Here is a 19,365-nt window from a genome sequence, read left to right on the forward strand (position 1 = left end):
TCCGTCATCCAACAAGAAATGTCTGTTAGACATGCTGAGATGCGAGCAGCTATCGTCGGATCATCAGGATGGAATGAGAGGTAGAGTTGAGTGTCATCAGCATAGCAGTGATATGAAAAGCCATGTTTCTGAATGACAGAACCTAGTGATGCCATGTAGACAGAGAAGAGAAGTGGTCCAAGTACTGAGCCCTGAGGCACCCCAGTAGCTAGATGTTGCGACTTGGACACCTCACCTCTCCAAGATACCTTGAAGGACCTATCTGAGAGGTAAGAGTCAAACCAATGGCGTGCGGTTCCTGTGATGCCATTTTCCAATAGGGTTGACAGGAGAATCTGGTGGTTCACCATATCAAAAGAAGCAGACAGATCCAGCAAAATAAATATAGAAGATTTGGAAGCCGCTCTTGCCAGTCTTAGGGCTTCAACAACTGAAAGCAAGGCAGTCTCGGTCGAATGTCCACTTCTGAAGCCAGATTGGTTGCTGTCCAAGGCTAAGACTTGGTTGAACACAACTCGTTCAAGTGTTTTTGCAATGAAAGGTAGAAGGGAAACCGGTCTGTAGTACTCTAAAAGAGTTGGGTTAAGAGTAGGTTTCTTAAGAAGTGGGGTTATATGAGCCTGTTTAAATGTTGAGGGAAAAACACCAGTGTGAAGGGATGTGTTAACAATGTGAGTGAGTGCAGGTATAACGGCAGGAGAAATGACTTGAAGGAGATGAGATGGAATAGGATCAAGCGGACATGTAGTAGGATGATTTGAAAGGATGAGTTTAGAGACTTCTGCCTCAGAGAGTGGAGAGAAGGATGAAAATGAGTGTATGTTTGCTGATAAGATGTGTTTGACAGTTTGTGGTGTGGCAAATTGTGCACTGAGGTCTGTAATTTTATTAATGAAGAATGTGGAAAAGTTGTTAGCTGTTAGAGTTGATGAAGGAAGGGGACGAGGAGGACAAAAGAGGGAGGAAAATGTTTTAAAGAGAATGCGAGAGTTAGGCGAATTGTTAATTTTGTTGTGATAGTATGTCCTTTTAGCAGTGGAGGCATTAGCAGAGAATGAAGAGAGAAGTGATCGATATACATTAAGGTCAGTAGGATTTTGTGATTTGCGCCATACTCTTTCTGCAGCTCATTTTTCCATGAAGTTACCTAGTGGTCCTGGGGATCGATAAACAACTATCAAATTGATTTTAAGAGGGTGGGTAATAGTGGCTAAATGTGATTCAAAGGAGCTGTTGATACTCAGAGATGGTAAAGGATTACATTTCCAATCATTAGAGATAAGCAGACCAGTACCTCCACCTCTTCCAGTCAGATGGGGGGAGTGGGAAAAAGATAAATTATTTGAGAGTGCTGCAGGTGTAGCATTGTCCTCTGGTTTGATCCGGTGTAGCATTGTCCTCTGGTTTGATCCACGTCTCTGTCAGGGCCATGAGGTTTAGTCTTGAATGACTTGTAATAGAAGTAATAAAATGTGCTTTGTTTACAGCAGACTGGCAGTTCCAGAGACCAATAGAAAAATAAAGTAGTGTATTAGTAGACATAGGCAAAATGTGCAAGTTGTTAGGATTGCGCTGCCTACAGTGTGTGATGCATGGTTTGTGAGTGGTAGTGATAGTAGGGATCTGGAAACACATAGTAAGAATTGGTTATAAAAACTGAAAATAGAAGGGGAACAAGTAGTAGGTGTCCCTGCTCGGTGGAGTCAAACGGTAGTCAATGGTCTTTACACTCTTCGGTCTTCACACGAGGAGAGATTCACACGAGGGCTGCCACGACGGGTATATATGCTTTAATCAGTGTTTTTTGAAACGTGACTCAATATAACAGTGTGACTACACTAAAAATGCTTTTACTGTTATAAAAACACAGATTTGTGAGCATCATTGGAATTGAATTGTTATAATAAGCACGCAACACATGTCGTGCTTGTCATCACAGAATCTAACCAACGAGAATAAAGTGTGTCGTCATCAAGGCTTTCGCAGTAGGCTTGTTTGAGATGAGCAAAATCTGCATAGAACCGATCGGTTATAAAAACTGAAAATAGAAGGGGAACAAGTAGTAGGTGTCCCTGCTCGGTGGAGTCAAACGGTAGTCAATGGTCTTTACACTCTTCGGTCGTCACACGAGGAGAGATTCACACGAGGGCTGCCACGACGGGTATATATGCTTTAATCAGTGTTTTTTTAAACGTGACTCAATATAACAGTGTGACTACACTAAAAATGCTTTTACTGTTATAAAAACACAGATTTGTGAGCATCATTGGAATTGAATTGTTATAATAAGCACGCAACACATGTCGTGCTTGTCATCACAGAATCTAACCAACGAGAATAAAGTGTGTCGTCATCAAGGCTTTCGCAGTAGGCTTGTTTGAGATGAGCAAAATCTGCATAGAACCGATCACCGGTGATCACCGCGAGATGCATGCCGGTTAGAAAAGTGTCTGAGTTAAGTCCGACTTGCTCTGATGACATGCTGATGTGTGCAAAAAAAAAAAACTCTCGCAACAGCGAGGCAGCTGTGTCAGATTGTGCAGTCAGGCGCAGTTGCTATCCACCGACTGCGCTGATCAAAAGCATGATGGGAAATGACTGACTGACGACACAGGTTAATGCTCATTGGTTCAGACAACCGTGATGTGTGTTCTCCTTTAAAATGTTTTATTTCTTTATCTGGTTTCATGTGATTTAAGTATTTAAATTATGCATGGATATTCCCAAACACTGTGACACTATGTGCGATCTCTGTGTGAGATATGTGATTATTGTCATATTTCTATAAATCTAAAATACATGTTTGTATTAAAGTACAAATGAATGATAAATACACTTTTCGTATGGAATTATATAGCAAGCACTTTGAGTGTCTTGTTCATCATATATATTTTTATATAAAGGCAACAGAACTTAAATTATATCATGTTAATCAGCAGTACCTGTATCTGTTCACTTCAAGAGGTCAGAACTGTCTGTCTTGACTGCGCTTATTTCACTCCTGCGCTTATTTCACACTGTAGCCGCCTACTCTCGCCTGCATTTCAGGCGAGGCGAGGTGAGGCGAGGCGTATCTCAAACAAGCCTAGTGCCTGACCTAGGTAGCTGGTCTCGTTTTGCTCTCACGGTACTTTAATGGCACATATGATCATAAGGCGGCTGCAGCGCCGATCAAAATCGGACAAATTTTCTAACCAGGATGCATTGCTTTTGACAGGCGGCAGCCGATCTTTGCGGCGCCGCATAAAGTCGAACAAGCCTAATGTCTCTAAAGAATGTGTTTTTTGGATGTGAGGAAAAGATAACCTTATTCAGTGTTATGTGAATAGGGGATGCAATTTGTTTTTCCAAGGCAGCAACGGAGTTTCTCAAGCGTGTTTGTTTGTTCCCGTCATTTTGGTGACGAATGTTTTATAACAAGGTACATTCTGACACTGTATTTGCGCATCGTTTGATACTGAAAGACAGAGCAGTCCCAGCGATAAAAGATCCCGGTCATGACTAGGAATTGCTGTAAAACTGCATCAATGTCTATGTTTAGTTACCAATCGGCCCACGGCTCACCTCCAGGAGCTCGGCTGTTTCCGGAGAGAATCGCAAAGCTGTATCTTTCTTTCATAAATCTGATAAAACTGAAGACTCTTTGGAGATGTGAATAATGCAATACTACACTATAGGTACTCAAGATTAACATGAGACTGGCCGAAACTGTGTGTGTTATGTCCCCTTTAACCTAGTCAAGTCAACTTTATTTTTATAGCACTACAGCACAGATTTAAGCAGCAGGAAATAACGACCGTGGTGCAAATGGAATAATTTCTGCTGCGGCGCAGCTGCAAGAGAAAATAGTAAATGGTCATTGTTCAGTTGAAGTCGTCTGCATCCGAAAACCTAGGCTGCTGACATGCTGCCTCGCCGCCTATCAGCCAATGACTTCGCAGGCAGCGTTTGTTCATGAAGGTAACTCATGAAACTGATATCGGACATGCTTCTGAGGCAGCTTAACCGTTCAATGATCTACAACAAAATAGAATTAGCTTTGAAGATAACTAAGCAAATATACAATGATTTATTTGATCAACCAACATGGGATAGAACACACAGGATTGTGGGTATCAAGGCAGCGAAGGATACATCTATTCTGCCTTTAAATATCAACCAGATGAGGTATCTCAGGAGGCAGTAAATGAAGCTAACTTTGGATTCGACGTGTCTCGATGCCTTCCTACCTTGAAATGTGTCCTCCGAAGGCAGCATTTTCCAGTTCAGATGCAGCCGTCAGTTCAGCGTTGATTCTGTTCCCACATCAGACACACTTGTTCTGTCTAGTCGTTTTGGAACATGCTTGTTCTTAAGCTTGGTTGTTATCGGGAGCATGCTTGTTCTTAAGTTATAGCTGTATTGTCGGGAACACGCTTGTCCTAGAGCTATCTGGTTGTTATTGGAGCATGCTTGTTCTAAAAGCTGTAGTTGTATTTGGAACATGCTTGTTCTTAAGCTGTCTAGACGTATTGGGAATATACTTGTTCTTAAGCTACCTGGTCGTTATTGGGAACATGCTTGTTCTTAAATTATAGCTAAATTATTATTATATTATTATATCAGCTTATTATTCAGTTTACTGAATAATAATTGCACACCCTTAAAATATTCATCAACTAATCAAAATCAAACATTCAATAGCTCTGTGGTCATTAAACAATACATTAAAAAGAAAAGAAGGACTCTTAAAATATTAATAACTTAGTTTTCTTCCCAGTAGATACAGGGACAGTATGAATTTTAATGGTTCAAACCCAATAAGAGAAAAATGGGGATTTTTTTGCAGAGTGACCCTGTACCCTATTCTCTTTCATGGATTGCTGGGATTGAACAGCCAGATATTCACAAAATTAGAGAATTTTGTGGAAAAATCGTATTTGTTTCAATATGCTGTATCTATGTATTAGGTCTTGAAGTGATAAAGCATAATAAACCTGCTGCTATGTCACATGTTAATAATGTTAAACAAACAATAAAAGAGAATGTCACTCACTGCTGAATATGTATTGTGACTTTAATATTAATTAATTTATACAGTGGGGACTATGCAGTGTTTTATTTTACATTTGATACATTTCTGTTGGTATAAACCAACCTGATAAACATAAACTGATAATTTTATTTATATCTATGATATATTGTATTTATTCATTCGATTGCTGATGATTAGTAATTAAGACTGTCTACTTGTCTTCAGTAAGCTTGAGAACTTCCTGCTACTTAGTATTTAAATCAGTTAGGCTGTTTGTTTTTGCTGTGAAAATCTAACAAATTGGTCTCATATCTACCCTTTATTCCAGAAAAATAATTATATTGTAATAACATTATCATTAAATACAGTAAATGACTCGTATCCTGATGTAAGATTTTAGTCATATTGCCAACATGAGAAACAAACATGAATACAAAAATACATTTCTAAAAATGTAATAAATAAATATAAGAATTATTTTTTTTCATTCATATTTGTCCAATGGTATGTCTGTGATGTCTTTCTCTGTACAATGAATATAATAGAACCTTCCAGAGACAGGGACGCAACTGCAAGATCAGTGTTGGCGCCCCCCTGCATTTGCAGTGTTTTACATTTTACAATGTTAAATGTTGAATGACTTCATTACTTACAATGAAAAAAATAATAGGGTAAGCTTAACCATTTCTGTTAGTTCACTTGGACTAGTTCACAGCCCCTAACACTAACTCCCACAGAAAACTTTCAGCAAATCAATGTAAAATCAAAAGACCATGAACTAGCTTGTGCATGGAAAGATACAGTCTCATCAGTGGTGAAAAAAGGGACAAAGGTTTAAACCCCTCCCCCATTTTCAATACCATGGGGAAAAAGGTGAAGAGTGAAAAAAGAAAAAAAAAGGTATGGTAATTTTAAAATTAGGTAATTTTGGAGGGATTTACAATATATATATATATATATATATATATATATATATAGCTCTTTTCACGTTTTATGTTTGAATTCATATGTAGACATTATAAAATCACTATTATAACATTTAAAACATAATTTTTTTTCAAAGTTCAGCATTGTTTTGTACTGAAGTATGAAGTAACAAGAATTTTCAAAAAACTCGTATCTAATTGAATCACACACAAAAAAGTATTTGCACACAAATGACCTATTTTGAATTCAAAACGGCAATTTTTGGTGAAAGGTGGATCATTTTTATCCTTAACAATCTTCTCAGTTCCTCTTAAATGTAAATCAAACGCCCATTCACAAACATGTCATGACTTTTTTTATTTATTTGTTTTGAGCAATAGAGCTACTCAGAAATGAACTGATATTAACGTTAATCACTTTGTCCTCTTAGACAACATTGTTAAATGTTGAATGACTTCATGACTTACAATGAAAAAAATAATAGGGTAAGCTTAACAATTTCTGTTAGTTCACTTGGACATTGCTGTCCTAATTTTAATGCATTGTTTTTGATTTCCCTTGTTTTTTCTGTCCTGCGCCCCAGAACGTTTCCCTCCTTTCATTTTGGTCATGTGACCACATCTGTGACAATGTGTCGAATGGTGAGCGGTTGATATATACTCAGTTTATAATAAAAAATTTTTTTAACTAATTAAAAATGCTAAAAAAACAAAAAAACAAATGTTTCATTACATTTACTTTAACAACTAAGCCCTTGATTACTTATAACGTTTTATTGGAAAAGTTTTTCGGCAGAATAATTTCGACAAAATGGCATCCCCCTAAGTGCGGCACCCCTATGCATCGCATATACTGCATACCCCATTTTTTGTGCCACTGCCTACAGAATATGTAATCTGTTATATATAATGTAATAATTTCTCTCTTTGAAATATGATACTGGTCTTGATTTCACACTGAGTATGTTTTTTTGTGTTAGTGTAGTCCACTAATTTACACTTTTACATTATTAAATTACTGATTTATTAGCATTATCTTCCTCAGCTGCATAGAATACACATATACACACAGAGCAGGAAGAGTAACAGAGTTTGTTAACAATTTTTAAGGACACTTGGTTTGAACTGTTTTCTCATATATTTTTTATCTACCAGTATTTTACAGTTATGTGGGATTTTGCAAATGTAACACATCTCTCTCTTTTTCTCTCTGTCAGTGTGCTGTTTTGTGGTCCATAAACGTTGCCATGAATTTGTCACATTCTCATGCCCTGGAGCTGATAAAGGGCCAGACACAGATGTGAGTATGCAAATACACACACAAACAGTGGATCTATTCAACAGTTCTCTCCCATTTGGAGTGTTTGTGTCACAGCTCACTTAATAAAATAATGGTTAGCTTGCAAAAGACATGTTACTTACATCAAACACTTTATTTTAAAAGAATATTAAAAGGTTGAAACAACTTTAAGTATGTGACTTTTTTGGTGTTTAGATGCTTTCTCCTGTCCCAGTTTGGTGTGCAGGGAGAACTATAAGTAAACCATTCATAGGTGAGCTGAGGGTGGGCCTGTTTATTTATTTTTTCTTCAATCAGTGACTGACTGGTGGCATATTCAGAAAGCTGTTTTGAAAGCAGTGTTTGTTTTTACAGTTCTGCGCAGTGGTGCAGAAATTACATACTTCAGCTCTCAATCAACATCTATGACATGCTTTCAGTCATGTCTCTTTTTTCTGTTTGTGTTAACAGTAATCCTTTAAAGGTGCAATATGTAAAAAATATCCAGAAACCACTAGAACAGTGTTATATATTTTGCTGACTTGTGTACTTACATTATCTCAAATGTTTCAAAGAATGTTTAAATCTAGAGAAATAAGCAATTTAACTGTGTCTATAGTGTCATTGTGTCGCCTGGATTTGCGGTTTTACACCAAAGACCCATTAATATGTTGTGCGTTTTATTAGACAGGTGACGACTGCACAGAGTAGCATTATAACAGAACTTTCAAACATATTTAGTATGATAAAACAGCGCTGCTTTACCCCACATATGCACGACCGGAAGTAGCGGAAGCGCTAAAGTGTGGCATAATAAAAGCTCCGCTGCTTTCGAGCCATGTGTCACTCTCGTCTCTCATTAGCAATTGCTTCAGCGGCCTCGTTTCACTTAGACCGCTTTCCACCTCACTCTGCTTCATACTACGATGTTAATAAATCTTTAATACATTAGCTCATCCATGAACATGATTTCTGCCTGAGTCCCGTCGGATTGCGTCGGCTGTGGAGATGAAGACGGCAACGCCCATGATTTTACACTCAGTCACGGCGTCATCAAACTATGCCTTTGTTTCTTTGTTTGTTTTGAATACGCGCCCTCTGGCGGTGAAAACTTACATATTGTACCTTTAACTATTTCAAAATTCAATAGTCTACTAAAATTGTCCCTTTTTATTAGGGGAGGGGGAAAAATGTGATTCACAAATGAATCCCGAATCAGTCTTCTAGCGAATTCGCAATGATTCACAAATGTCAAAAATTTATTTTCTAGTTAAAGGCATATGATGCTTTTTTAAAGATCATTATTTGGTGTAACAGAATATGTTGACATGCTTTAATGTTAAAAAACACATTATTTTTCAAATACTGTACATTATTGTAGGTCCTCTATGCCCCACCTCTCTCAAACGCGTCGTTTTCTACAAAGTCCCTCCTTCTGACAAGCGCAGTCTGCTCTGATTGGCCAGCTGACCCAGTGCATTGTGATTGGCCGAACACTGCAAGCACTCGTCGGAAATGTAACGCCCCTTACCATAATCGCAAGCGTCATCTTTCAAAATGAATGTAAAGACAGAGCCCGAAAGGGGAACAGTCGCTTGACAGACAGTGATGAAGCTGGTATGTGTTTGCATTACACAAGCCACGGTTAAGACAGCTGACTTCATGGCACTCAACGGTCCATAAAATGCATTGCTGTTCTGTTGTAAGTAATCTTAAAGATTCCTAAATGCATCTACTTCTGGAAGGCCAAATAAAGTGCTTTTGCTTTTGCCTAGAAACACACAGCGTCTCCCTGACATGGCTGCTTCAACACTAACTGTGGTTACTGAAACCACGCCTTCTTTCTTTGCGTGCACATTTGGGCGGCATTATGCTAATATTTCCACATAGTGAGGTCGATATGTGGGGGCATGTTAGAACTAGCCATTTTAGGGGGGCGTGGCAGAGTCTTAACTTTGATAAAGAATATCTCTTTGTTTTTGAGACTTTAGTCTTTGCAACTTCAGGGATCTTATCTATGCACAATCAGCTTGTAACACTCCAAAGAGAAAGGAAAACTTGAAAAAGCATCATATGACCCCTTTAATATAATGATAATAAGGAATGTTCCCGAATCTGAATACCATGCTCGGAAAGGAAATTACATGTACTACGGAAACCCATAAATGGAAGGAAAAAATATATTTCAGTGCTTTCTCTCACAATTATATAGCTGGGTAATTATATTGTATATAAATTGCAGGCATGAGGGAGCTGTTATTAATATGCGGGGAGATTTGAGATTCGCGATCACATGTACTCTGTGTATATTACAGAGCGGCAATACTTACCACACATTTTACAAGATAAGATATTTGTCAGAGGTACTCAGGATCTGCAAATCATTCATCATCCTATCAGTCATCTCTCCTTGTTTATGTGGTGAAATTTTATGTACTGTAATTAGGGATGCAGCGATTAACCGGTTTCTCGATTAACCGCGCTTTAAAACATCACAGTTAATTAATCGTAAAGGTTCCGCTAAACCGAGTGTTTCTGTTACACGGAACGGAACTGTTGCAGCTAGCGCAAAATGAAAAAAAGTTACACTAGTGGTGCACTAGCTTAAAATTACGTGCTTATCAGAGGCACGGAGGCTACTACATGCATTAGATTAACTATGACAAAGGGACCAAACAGCGAAGCTTTATTTCCACCAGAGAAATGCTTGTCGATAGTGTGGAACCATTTTGGGTACACCAAGAATGACCAGGGTGTCATTTAAATATTGCTGTAAAAAACTGCTGCTAAAGAGCGAATACAAAAGGGATAATGCACGGCTTTCTGTACATTGAACGATTTTAATGCATGACTTGAAGGCAAGAACCACCTGACACGAAGCTACAGCTCGTTAGCTCAGCATTCTGCCCGCTTCAGATCAGACAGAGATTAAATAGTGTGGTAAGATCACATTTATTTGATTTAATTAATTATAACATTTAGCTACTTGAATTAATTATTCGAGAGAGAGAGAGAGAGAGAGAGAGAGTGTTTATTATTATTTTGTGCTGTATTGTTGGTTACTGTGTTATTTCTGTTTCAAAAGCCAGCGATAAATAACACTTAATATCTAAAGAGTGTTCATGTGATTTTATACATTAGTAATGTTGGGAAATTAATAAATGCATAATAATTGTCATAATCGTAAAACCATGATTATTCCTCAGACAATAATCGTACCAACAAAATCTATAACCGTTGCATCCCTGACTGTAACAGGCAACCGCTAGCAAGCATCTAACCATGTCCCTTTAGTGGCTTTAGTGGTAGTATGCGTTGTTTGTTTTCTGTGCCTTTCTGAATACAGATTCACTATTCGGGCACATCCCTAATAATAATAATAATAACTTGATGTTGTCAGAACAAAACAGTAACAGCAATGGAGGAGGAAAAACAATTACATCTGCCCCATTTTCAGCGAGGACAAGTGTTTATTAATTATTGATCTGAAGTGTGAAATAATTTTGATTTAGTAGGAAGTTAATAGTTAATAAGAAACACTGATTTCTTGAGTCAGGACTACCTGTAGTATAGACTGGTGTGTTTTGGTATCAAAATACTGGTGTGTTTGATGTCCATGTGCACAAAAAATGTTATGAAAAATTGTGAAGCGTGATTAAAAATGTACAAATCGTGAATCAATTTTTAATCAAATTGTGACCCCAAGAATCAATATGAATCGTAAGGTACCGAAAGATTCCCACCCTTACTTTTTATTTGTTATGTTTATAAATTCACTATAAATATTTTTTTATAGTCAAGCAAGCTACAATTTTGTATATTATTCCACCTGCCACAGCACTACTAAGTTATATTTTATATTTAATTACTTTGCACATAATGTTTCTCTTACTTGCAATTAACACTCAGATTATCACTCTAAGTAAACATGTAAACAAGTAAACATGTTCTTTAATACATGACCATAAATATGCGTACTTGTAGGTGGTGTGTGTGAACTTGACAAGTGATAATGTCAGAATGTCATTCAAGCTTCTGAGACACTCCTTTTTTATAGAGCACAGCATGGACAACTGTCATACTGTAGCTGTGGAATACATTTTCAGTGAGAGCTGTTTACAAAATCTGTACATTTTTTTGTACATTTTTGGGTTTGTGTATAAATGGTTTAATCCAGGGTTCCTCAATAGGTGGCCCGTGGGCCGGAGAAAAAAAATGTTTGGCCCACGCTAATTTCAAATAATGTGGCATGAAAATTCAAACGCAGCATCAGAAAGCGACGTTAACTTACATTGTGTCTACACCGGACGCGAGTGGCGCTGCGCAACGCCACAAAATATAATATAACTTATTATAATCAGTAATGCTGTCTACACTGGATGCGGCGCAGTGCGGCGTGACAAATCCCTGACAGAAAACTACTGACATGACGTGCTGACACAAAGTTCAAATGATTTGCAATGCTTTGTCGCGTCCAGTGTAGATATACGATGTGACAGCAAAAACATGGCAAGTGTGAAGTAAAGAAAAGTGGACACTGAAAATTGATGATTCAAATGCGAATGGACTGAACAGTTTTGAGTGAGTGATACCATCTTTGTTATGGATTTTGGTTTGCAGTGAGTTCACAGTTTTAACATAAGTTTGTAATGGTAAAATATCTATTGTTGATTTCACTATGGCTATAAAGACCACGCAAAATAATATTCAAACTCACATTAGACACTTTTAACATTGAATAAAGCACATAATCATTACCTGAGATCATCACTGTCATATTTTGTATGTTGTTCCTGCCGCGACGTTGCAGAAAATAAAAACCATTTCTGAAATAGAATTCCGTGTCGCTTATTGTCACGTGTCGCTGTCGCGGGTGGTTAGGACAAAAACTACATGGAAAAGATACTTTTTATCGTGTCGGCTCTGGTTGGGACACACGGTGTTAAGGTTTGATCCCCCAAAAACATCTAAGTATAAAAATATTAATGCTGACAGATCTAATAATTGAATCTGCAATTAGGGAAAGTGGAGAGAAGAGATCTAGTCTGGAGATGAGCAGGAACAGTTGATTTGCATGGCAGACATGGAGATCCAGATTTTTTGTTTGTTAATATGTTTTTAATATTCAACGGGCAAAGTTCTTCTGTATCTAAATGCAAAAATGTTCATAGTTGTTTGAATAAAACAGACTTCTGGGGAAAAAATCTGAATATTTATCTTGTGACCATCTTTTGATTATTTTAACAAAAGCAACAATAATATAATAATTGTAATAATAATAATTTATATATATATATATATATATATATATATATATATATTCGGCCCTCTGTGAAAACTAACGGAGGAACCCTGGTTTAATCGCATGCTCAATTTCCCAGTGTTTAAACTCTGAACACATGTTGTGAAGGGCAAAACATGCACACACGCACACAGCCTGCTTCATTGTGATTAGTTGAAACTGCAGGAGTAAAAGCATTACAAATATCCTTGTGTTACTGACCTTGAGAGGTCTCTGCATTTCATCTGTAAATTAATACCCAGCTCCTGAGAGGGGTCAGAGCAAAACACATCTGTCTTGAGTAAAGAGCTGTAATTGACTGAGGATTTCCTGTTATTACATATACACACATGTGTATACACAGAACAAGCTTGAGGCTTATTCTGACTGGCAAATAATCAAAGCTAAATGCTGTGTTTGTTAGATTAATGCCACTCATTAAAGAAAACTTTTCTGAACACAGTCAGTTCATATAAACCCCCACCCCCGATTGTATTGTGATTTGTTTAACATCTCAACAGACTTAAATCATCACATATTATCATTGATTTTTAACTGGCTCCAGGTGCATCATTACATTCCTAATATTGCAATAAATTACATTGTTTCTACAGATATAATTAACAACTTTAAATGAATATTTTTATAGTTCACCACTGTTTTAATCAATTGTCATTTGCAATGCTAGTATTGTTGTGATTTAACTGGTTGGCTGGATTCATGGCCCATTAAGATTTAAGACTTTTTGCCAAACCATTTACTGTACCACTTGTAACCAATGTTCTTTTCAACTTTTCAAACAAATATTATTTTCACACCTACTGTGGCTAGACCATTCACATGCAATGTCTTGCATTTGGTGTGAATAGGCCTGCATGTTTTATTTCTAGGAAGATGTTTTTTGTTTGTTTTGTTTTGTTTTATACATGGTTGTATGTCTACCCACTTTTAATAAACCTATTTTCTTTGTTTATTTTTATATATTTTTTGTCAGGTTAAATCTGCAGTAGACTATTTTGAGGATGTAATTCATTTAGTAGTTTATGTGCTCTTGGAAAGGTTCATATGTCATGGGTGACAGTTGTTCATTATCATTTTCCTTCAGCATCGAGAAATTATCCATAGGCAGTGCTGGGCTCGCAAAATCGCTTGCCCGACGTCCCGGGGCTATTGTGTTTTCCAGTCGGGCTACCAAAATGTATCACCACTCTGCCCGACGGGCTATCTTAAATACAGATCTCCCGTGGGTACTTAAAAACTCATAAAGTGAGTTGTATCAAACTTAAGGCTATAAAAAAAGTTTTAAATGTTAAATGGTATAAGAAATTATTTAATTATAATTTCAAGAGATTTTACAGTTGGGGACTGAAAGACAACAGTCGCGATACGGCTGGATTAAACTTCAAAAGGCAATGATGTCATTGAATAAATATAAGTGCTGCACGTTTCAAGTCAAAATGCGGCGCGGATGTCTTTATTTGAATGTATCTGAATGGAATGTCTCGGTTACGTATGGTAACCCTCATTCCCTGAAGGAGGGAACGGAGACGTCACTTGGGATCTCGCTTAGAGAGACCAATCTACTTCGAGTGTAAACTAAATGAGCCAATGCACATTGGCATGCGATTATTGCATCCAGCTGCTGCTGATCACAGCGTGAGTGTAAGTAGGCAGCAGATGCAGCGCATATTCAGGTTTTCGCTGAGGAGCCGAGCCGGTGACCCGGCCGCTCAGCGGTCGTACAGGAGCTGTGGCGACGGGACATGACGTCTCCGTTCCCTCCTTCAGGGAACAAGGGTTACCATACGTAACCGAGACGTTCCCTTGCAGTCGGTCACTCTCGACGTCACGTCGGATGACCGATCAATTGGGATACCTAACAAAGGGCCACAGGTACTGCCCCTTCCAGTGTCCTGTGGAAGCCAACTGCGCCCCTACTTTTTGGCGTAGGCCAGGGGTTGCACAAGAGGACCCCAGCTACTGCTGCTATGGCACTACCCAATGAGTAAGACTGGATAACACTGGGAAAACGTCCTGAAGGAGGTTTCAGAAGCAAATACACATATGAACATTCCTTAGGTGCATATGGAAGATTGGAGGTGATTGTAACCCTCTTGGAATGGCAGAAGTCTGCCGGGGAAACACGTTCTCGAGGCTATACCGTGGACTTTACACATATGGGATCCACTTAGGTCTTACATATGGAACCCAGCCTTCTACCGGTTCTCGAGGATTCAACGAGTGAAGACCTGGCGCCGGACGCACCGCCACGTCTGGCTGCCGAGGGTACGGAGGAGCTCAACAGGGTCTACTATATGGACTCTCTGGAGTGGTTTTAGCAAGCCGACCCGAAGCCGGGGCCTCTCAGCGCTTCTACCCGTTTGATGTGAGAACACAGGAGGATACCGGCTCCACACAAAGGCTATAGAATCTAGCCAATGTGTTAGGGGTCGCCCAGCCCGCAGCGCTACAGATATCCACTAGCGAGGCACCACGAGCCAGCGCCCAGGAGGATGCAACACTTCTAGTTGAGTGAGCTCGCAACCTGAACGGGCCGGGCACACCCTGTGCCTGATAAGCCAGGGTGATGGCATCCACTATCCAGTGGGCCATCCTCTGCTTAGAGATGGCATTACCCTTCTGCCGGCCTCTGTGACAGACAAAGAGCTGGTCTGAGGTCTTGAAGCTTTGCTACGTAGCACCTTAAGGCTTGGACGGGACAGAGCAAAACTAGGGCTGGGTCTGCCTCCACCGAGGGCAGCACTTGGGGGTTCACCACCTGAAGGGCGTAGCTGGAACCTTGGGCACATAGCCGGGCCGGGGCCTCAGGGTTAATGCATGCATTTCGGTTAATGCACCGAAAATGCATGCTGGTCCCCTACCCTCTTGATGGAGGCCAATGCCAGCAGGAGCAAAGTCTTCATCGAAAGAAATTTCAGCTCGACCGCCTGCAAAGGCTCAAATGTGCCCTGCTGTAGTGCTGTGAACACTAGAGTCAGGTCCCAAGAGGGTATAGAGGGGGGCCATGAAGGATTTAGACTTCTCGCCCCCTTAAGGAACCTGACGACCAGGTCATGCTTCCCCAGCGACTTCCCTTCTACGGGGTCGTGGTTAGCAGCGATTGCAGCGACATAAACTTTGAGGGTGGAGGGAGACAGCCTTCGCCCCAACCCTTGCTGCAAAAAGGACAGCACGACTCTGATCAGGCATCTTCGGGGGTCTTCTCGGTGAGAAGAACACCACTCAACGAATAGGTTCCATTTGAAGGCGTAAGCGTGTCTCGTAGACAGTGCTTTCGCCAAAGTGATGGTGTCAACTACCTGCTGGGGTAGGTCACCTAGAACCTCCGTGTCCCGTCCAGGGACAAGACATGAGGTTTCCAGAGGTCTGGACGTGGGTGCCACAGGCTGCCCCGTCTCTGAGTCAGTAGATCCTTCCTCAGAGGAATCTGCCAGGGAGGGGCTGTCACAAGGAGCATTAGTTCCGGGAGCCAGGTCCGAGTGGGCCAATACGGTGCCACAAGCAGGACCTGCTCCTTGTCCTCCCTGACCTTGCACAGCATCTGTGCGAGAAGGCTCACTGGGGGAAGCGCATACTTGCTATGTGTCAGTGTCGAGTGTTCCCTCGGTCAGTGAGTAGAACAACTGTCAGTGAGAGGTTTCTGGAGAGGCAAACATGTCTACCTGAGCGGCTCCAAAACGTCTCCAAATCAGCTGGACCATCTGGGGATGGAGTCTCCATTCTCCTGGGAGCGTAACTCGTGACAGCATGTCGGCCGTACAGTTGAGCAGACCCGGAATGTGAATGGCACGAAGTGACCTCAGAACATTCCGACTCCAAAGGAGGAGGTGGCGGGCGAGTTGTGACATGCAACGGGAGTGCAGACCACCTTGTCGGTTGATGTACGCAACGGTTGCCGTGTTGTGCGTAGGGCCTTTGATGATGCTCTCGAACCGCCCGCTGCTGCCTGCTGGAGAGAGAGGAGGATGAGTGTGGTCTGGTGTTGGTCCGTCCGCAACTCTCCGTGCCCTCTTGGCACCCAGAGAGAGAGAAAACCGCTCTCTCGTCGAGATTTTTGGAAATCAGATTCTCCACCCAGCCCTCCTGCGGGGGAGGGAGAGGTGCATTCACCATCCCCCAAAGAGTAGTTCCCTCTCACTCTGGGTCACCTGTCCCAGGGCCTCTTGCTCATGAGACCAGACGAATGCCTGCTGGCCAGGGAGGGGAGCGACGGGTCTTAGGACACAACTGCATAGCTACCGAGTGCTCCACCGGGGGATCGCCGTACACCCCCTAGCTGCACCCCCGTCGAGGGTGGTGAGGGAGGAGGAACCAACAGGTCGGTTTCTGGCAGTCATCCATGACCTGGTGAGCTCCTTATGCACCTCCGGGAAGAACGGCAAGCGCAAGCCACCCTGAGAAACCAATCGTCCAACCTCGAGGGCTCGGGATGTGGTGGAGATTTCCACTCGAGCTGATTCAAGCGTTGCCACTATCCTGGAGGGTGGCAGCGCAGCCGAAACTTCCTATCCAGAGAGCTCTCCCTCCGATGCAGTGATCGACATCCGGTCATTGAAAGGAGCACCGAAAGATACCGCTGGTACGCTCTTTGAAGAGAGCCCAGCGCGTTCCTTTGGCGGCTCGACTGGTTGTGAAGCGCTAGAGGAGTGATGGTTCCCCTGGGGGTTGGTTCCCTGAAGGGTTTGCCACCACTGTAACCCTCAAACCGCCCGTGCTACTACCTGAAGTAGCCGTCGCCTGGCTGCCGCCAGGACGAACACTAGATCACGGCAGAGGCAACGGAGCTCCACCCTCCTCGAGGTAACGGAGCCTGGCCCGCAGCTCCGAGATGGTCATCTTCCCGCAATGGGAACATGATTCATCCACAAATGCCACCTCAGCGTGTTTAATGTCAAGACATGTGAGGCAGCGATCGTGACCATCACCCGGCTCCAGGTAATGACCTGGCTCTTTCAGGGAAATGCTCTTTTAGGTGCTGAGACGCACAGGGGAAATGGCCGCTTGCAGCACGACAGGGGGTAGTGCAGCCTGAAGTGCACAACCCACTCGACACAGGAACGACCACCGCTGAAGCGCCGTCCACCAACACAAAAAGCTCCCTAAAGCACGTTGAACTCATCGTCACAAACGAAGATATTGGTAGGAGCACTGTGATCAGCGGCAGCTGGATGCAATCTTCGCATGCCAATGTGCATTGGCTCGTTTAGTTTACACTCAAAGTGGATTGGTCTCTCTAAGTGAGATCCCAATTCGTCGGTCACTGTCGTGACGTCGAGAATGATCAACTGAAAGGGAACTATAATTTTCAATTCAAAATGTATCTAAATGAGCCAAAAAGGAAGTATATTTTTAACGCGTTAAACTGAGAAAAATGAATTGCCTGCATTAATGCACTAATTTATACGTGGTAATATATACAGTATATATATATATATATATATATATATATATTAGTGCTGTTAAATGATTCATCGTGATTACTTGCATTAAAAATAAAAGTTTTTATTTACATAATATATCTCTGTACTGTGTATATTTATTATGCATATACTGTATAAATACACACACATACAGTATATATTTTGAAAATATTTACATGTATTTACATGTATATATTTATATTCATATAATTTATATTATATATAAATATATTTACTATATAAACGTAACATTTTTCTTAAATACATGCATGGATGTGTGTTTATATACATAATAAATATACACAGTACACACACACACACACACACACACACACATATATATATATATATATATATACATATATATGATATACGTAGGACGTATGCCTCACGCACACGTCTGTGAGACATGATAGTCTCGCAATTTTGTTTGCAGGAGCAAAGGAAGCAAAGTTTCCTTACTTTAGCAAAGGAAAACCAGTTCTTGGCTTATATCGAAATCCTCCTACATTTTTCTTTACAAATCCTCATTTTGTACTTCTAATTTGTGACCAGCATTTTGTTTTGCTGTCTCTCCTCCGCGCTTCCGCGTTAGTCACTAATCACCGGCGAAGAAAGTCATATACACTTAGGATACTTTGAGGGTGAGTAAAACATGGGCTAATTTTCATTTTTGGGTAAACTAACCCTTTAAGTTTACTTCAATTAGAAGATATTTTTTTAAAGTCTAATAAATGTATCAAAAAAGATTTAAAAAAAGATGGCATTAAACAAATATTTAAAAAAATACTTTATGTTGTTTCTACATTAATTTGAAGATTGAAAGTGAAATTATTGCAATGTAAAAGTACATTGAAAAACTTTAACGTTAGGTGGAATTGCGATTAATTTCTTAATTTCTTTTAATCGATTGACAGCATGTATATACAGTGGGTACGGAAAGTATTCAGACCCCCTTAAATTTTTCACTCTTTGTTATCTCAGTCTTATATTCATTTGTTTGGACACATGTCATGTAACAAAAAATAAATCTCAGATGTGGCATGTAATGTGATCTTATCTTCTGCATTCCTCCAAAGTGTAACTGTCCTCTTTGATGTTTTGCTGCAGGTCACACTATCTGTTGTATCATCAGTGCTTATGTTAAGGCCTACATGAAGCCTACACAAAGCCCATCCTTTGCATTTTTTTTTAATCTAATTTGTCAAAAAAATTATACTTATGACAGAATACTTATAATCAGATTTTTCCATTGATAAACATTTTAATAAATTCCAAAGAATTTAGCATATTTTGTAGTGCAGAGATGTGTACAGTTTATGTGTAATGTAGTTCTACTAATGACTTCTGTGAGGAATTCTCTTCCAGCATGTTGTTTTGTGGTGTTTTTGTGGTTACGTTCTTCCGGCAGCTGCTTCTGCATC

The 19,365-nt window shown here is 40.3% G+C and overlaps 1 protein-coding gene across 1 annotated transcript in view; it reads left to right on the plus strand.

The window, feature by feature from the left end:
* prkcaa (protein kinase C, alpha, a) overlaps positions 1-19,365 on the plus strand; it is a 144,412-nt gene that overhangs the window by 50,028 nt on the left and 75,019 nt on the right. The window contains exon 3 of the mRNA XM_016273644.1: positions 7,158-7,240. Within this exon, the coding sequence (XP_016129130.1) occupies positions 7,158-7,240 (83 nt within the window). The remainder of the gene's footprint in view (positions 1-7,157; positions 7,241-19,365) is intronic.

Source organism: Sinocyclocheilus grahami, unplaced genomic scaffold, assembly GCF_001515645.1.
Source record: "Sinocyclocheilus grahami isolate Dianchi unplaced genomic scaffold, SAMN03320097.WGS_v1.1 scaffold80.1, whole genome shotgun sequence".
In the NCBI taxonomy this organism is placed as follows: domain Eukaryota; kingdom Metazoa; phylum Chordata; class Actinopteri; order Cypriniformes; family Cyprinidae; genus Sinocyclocheilus; species Sinocyclocheilus grahami.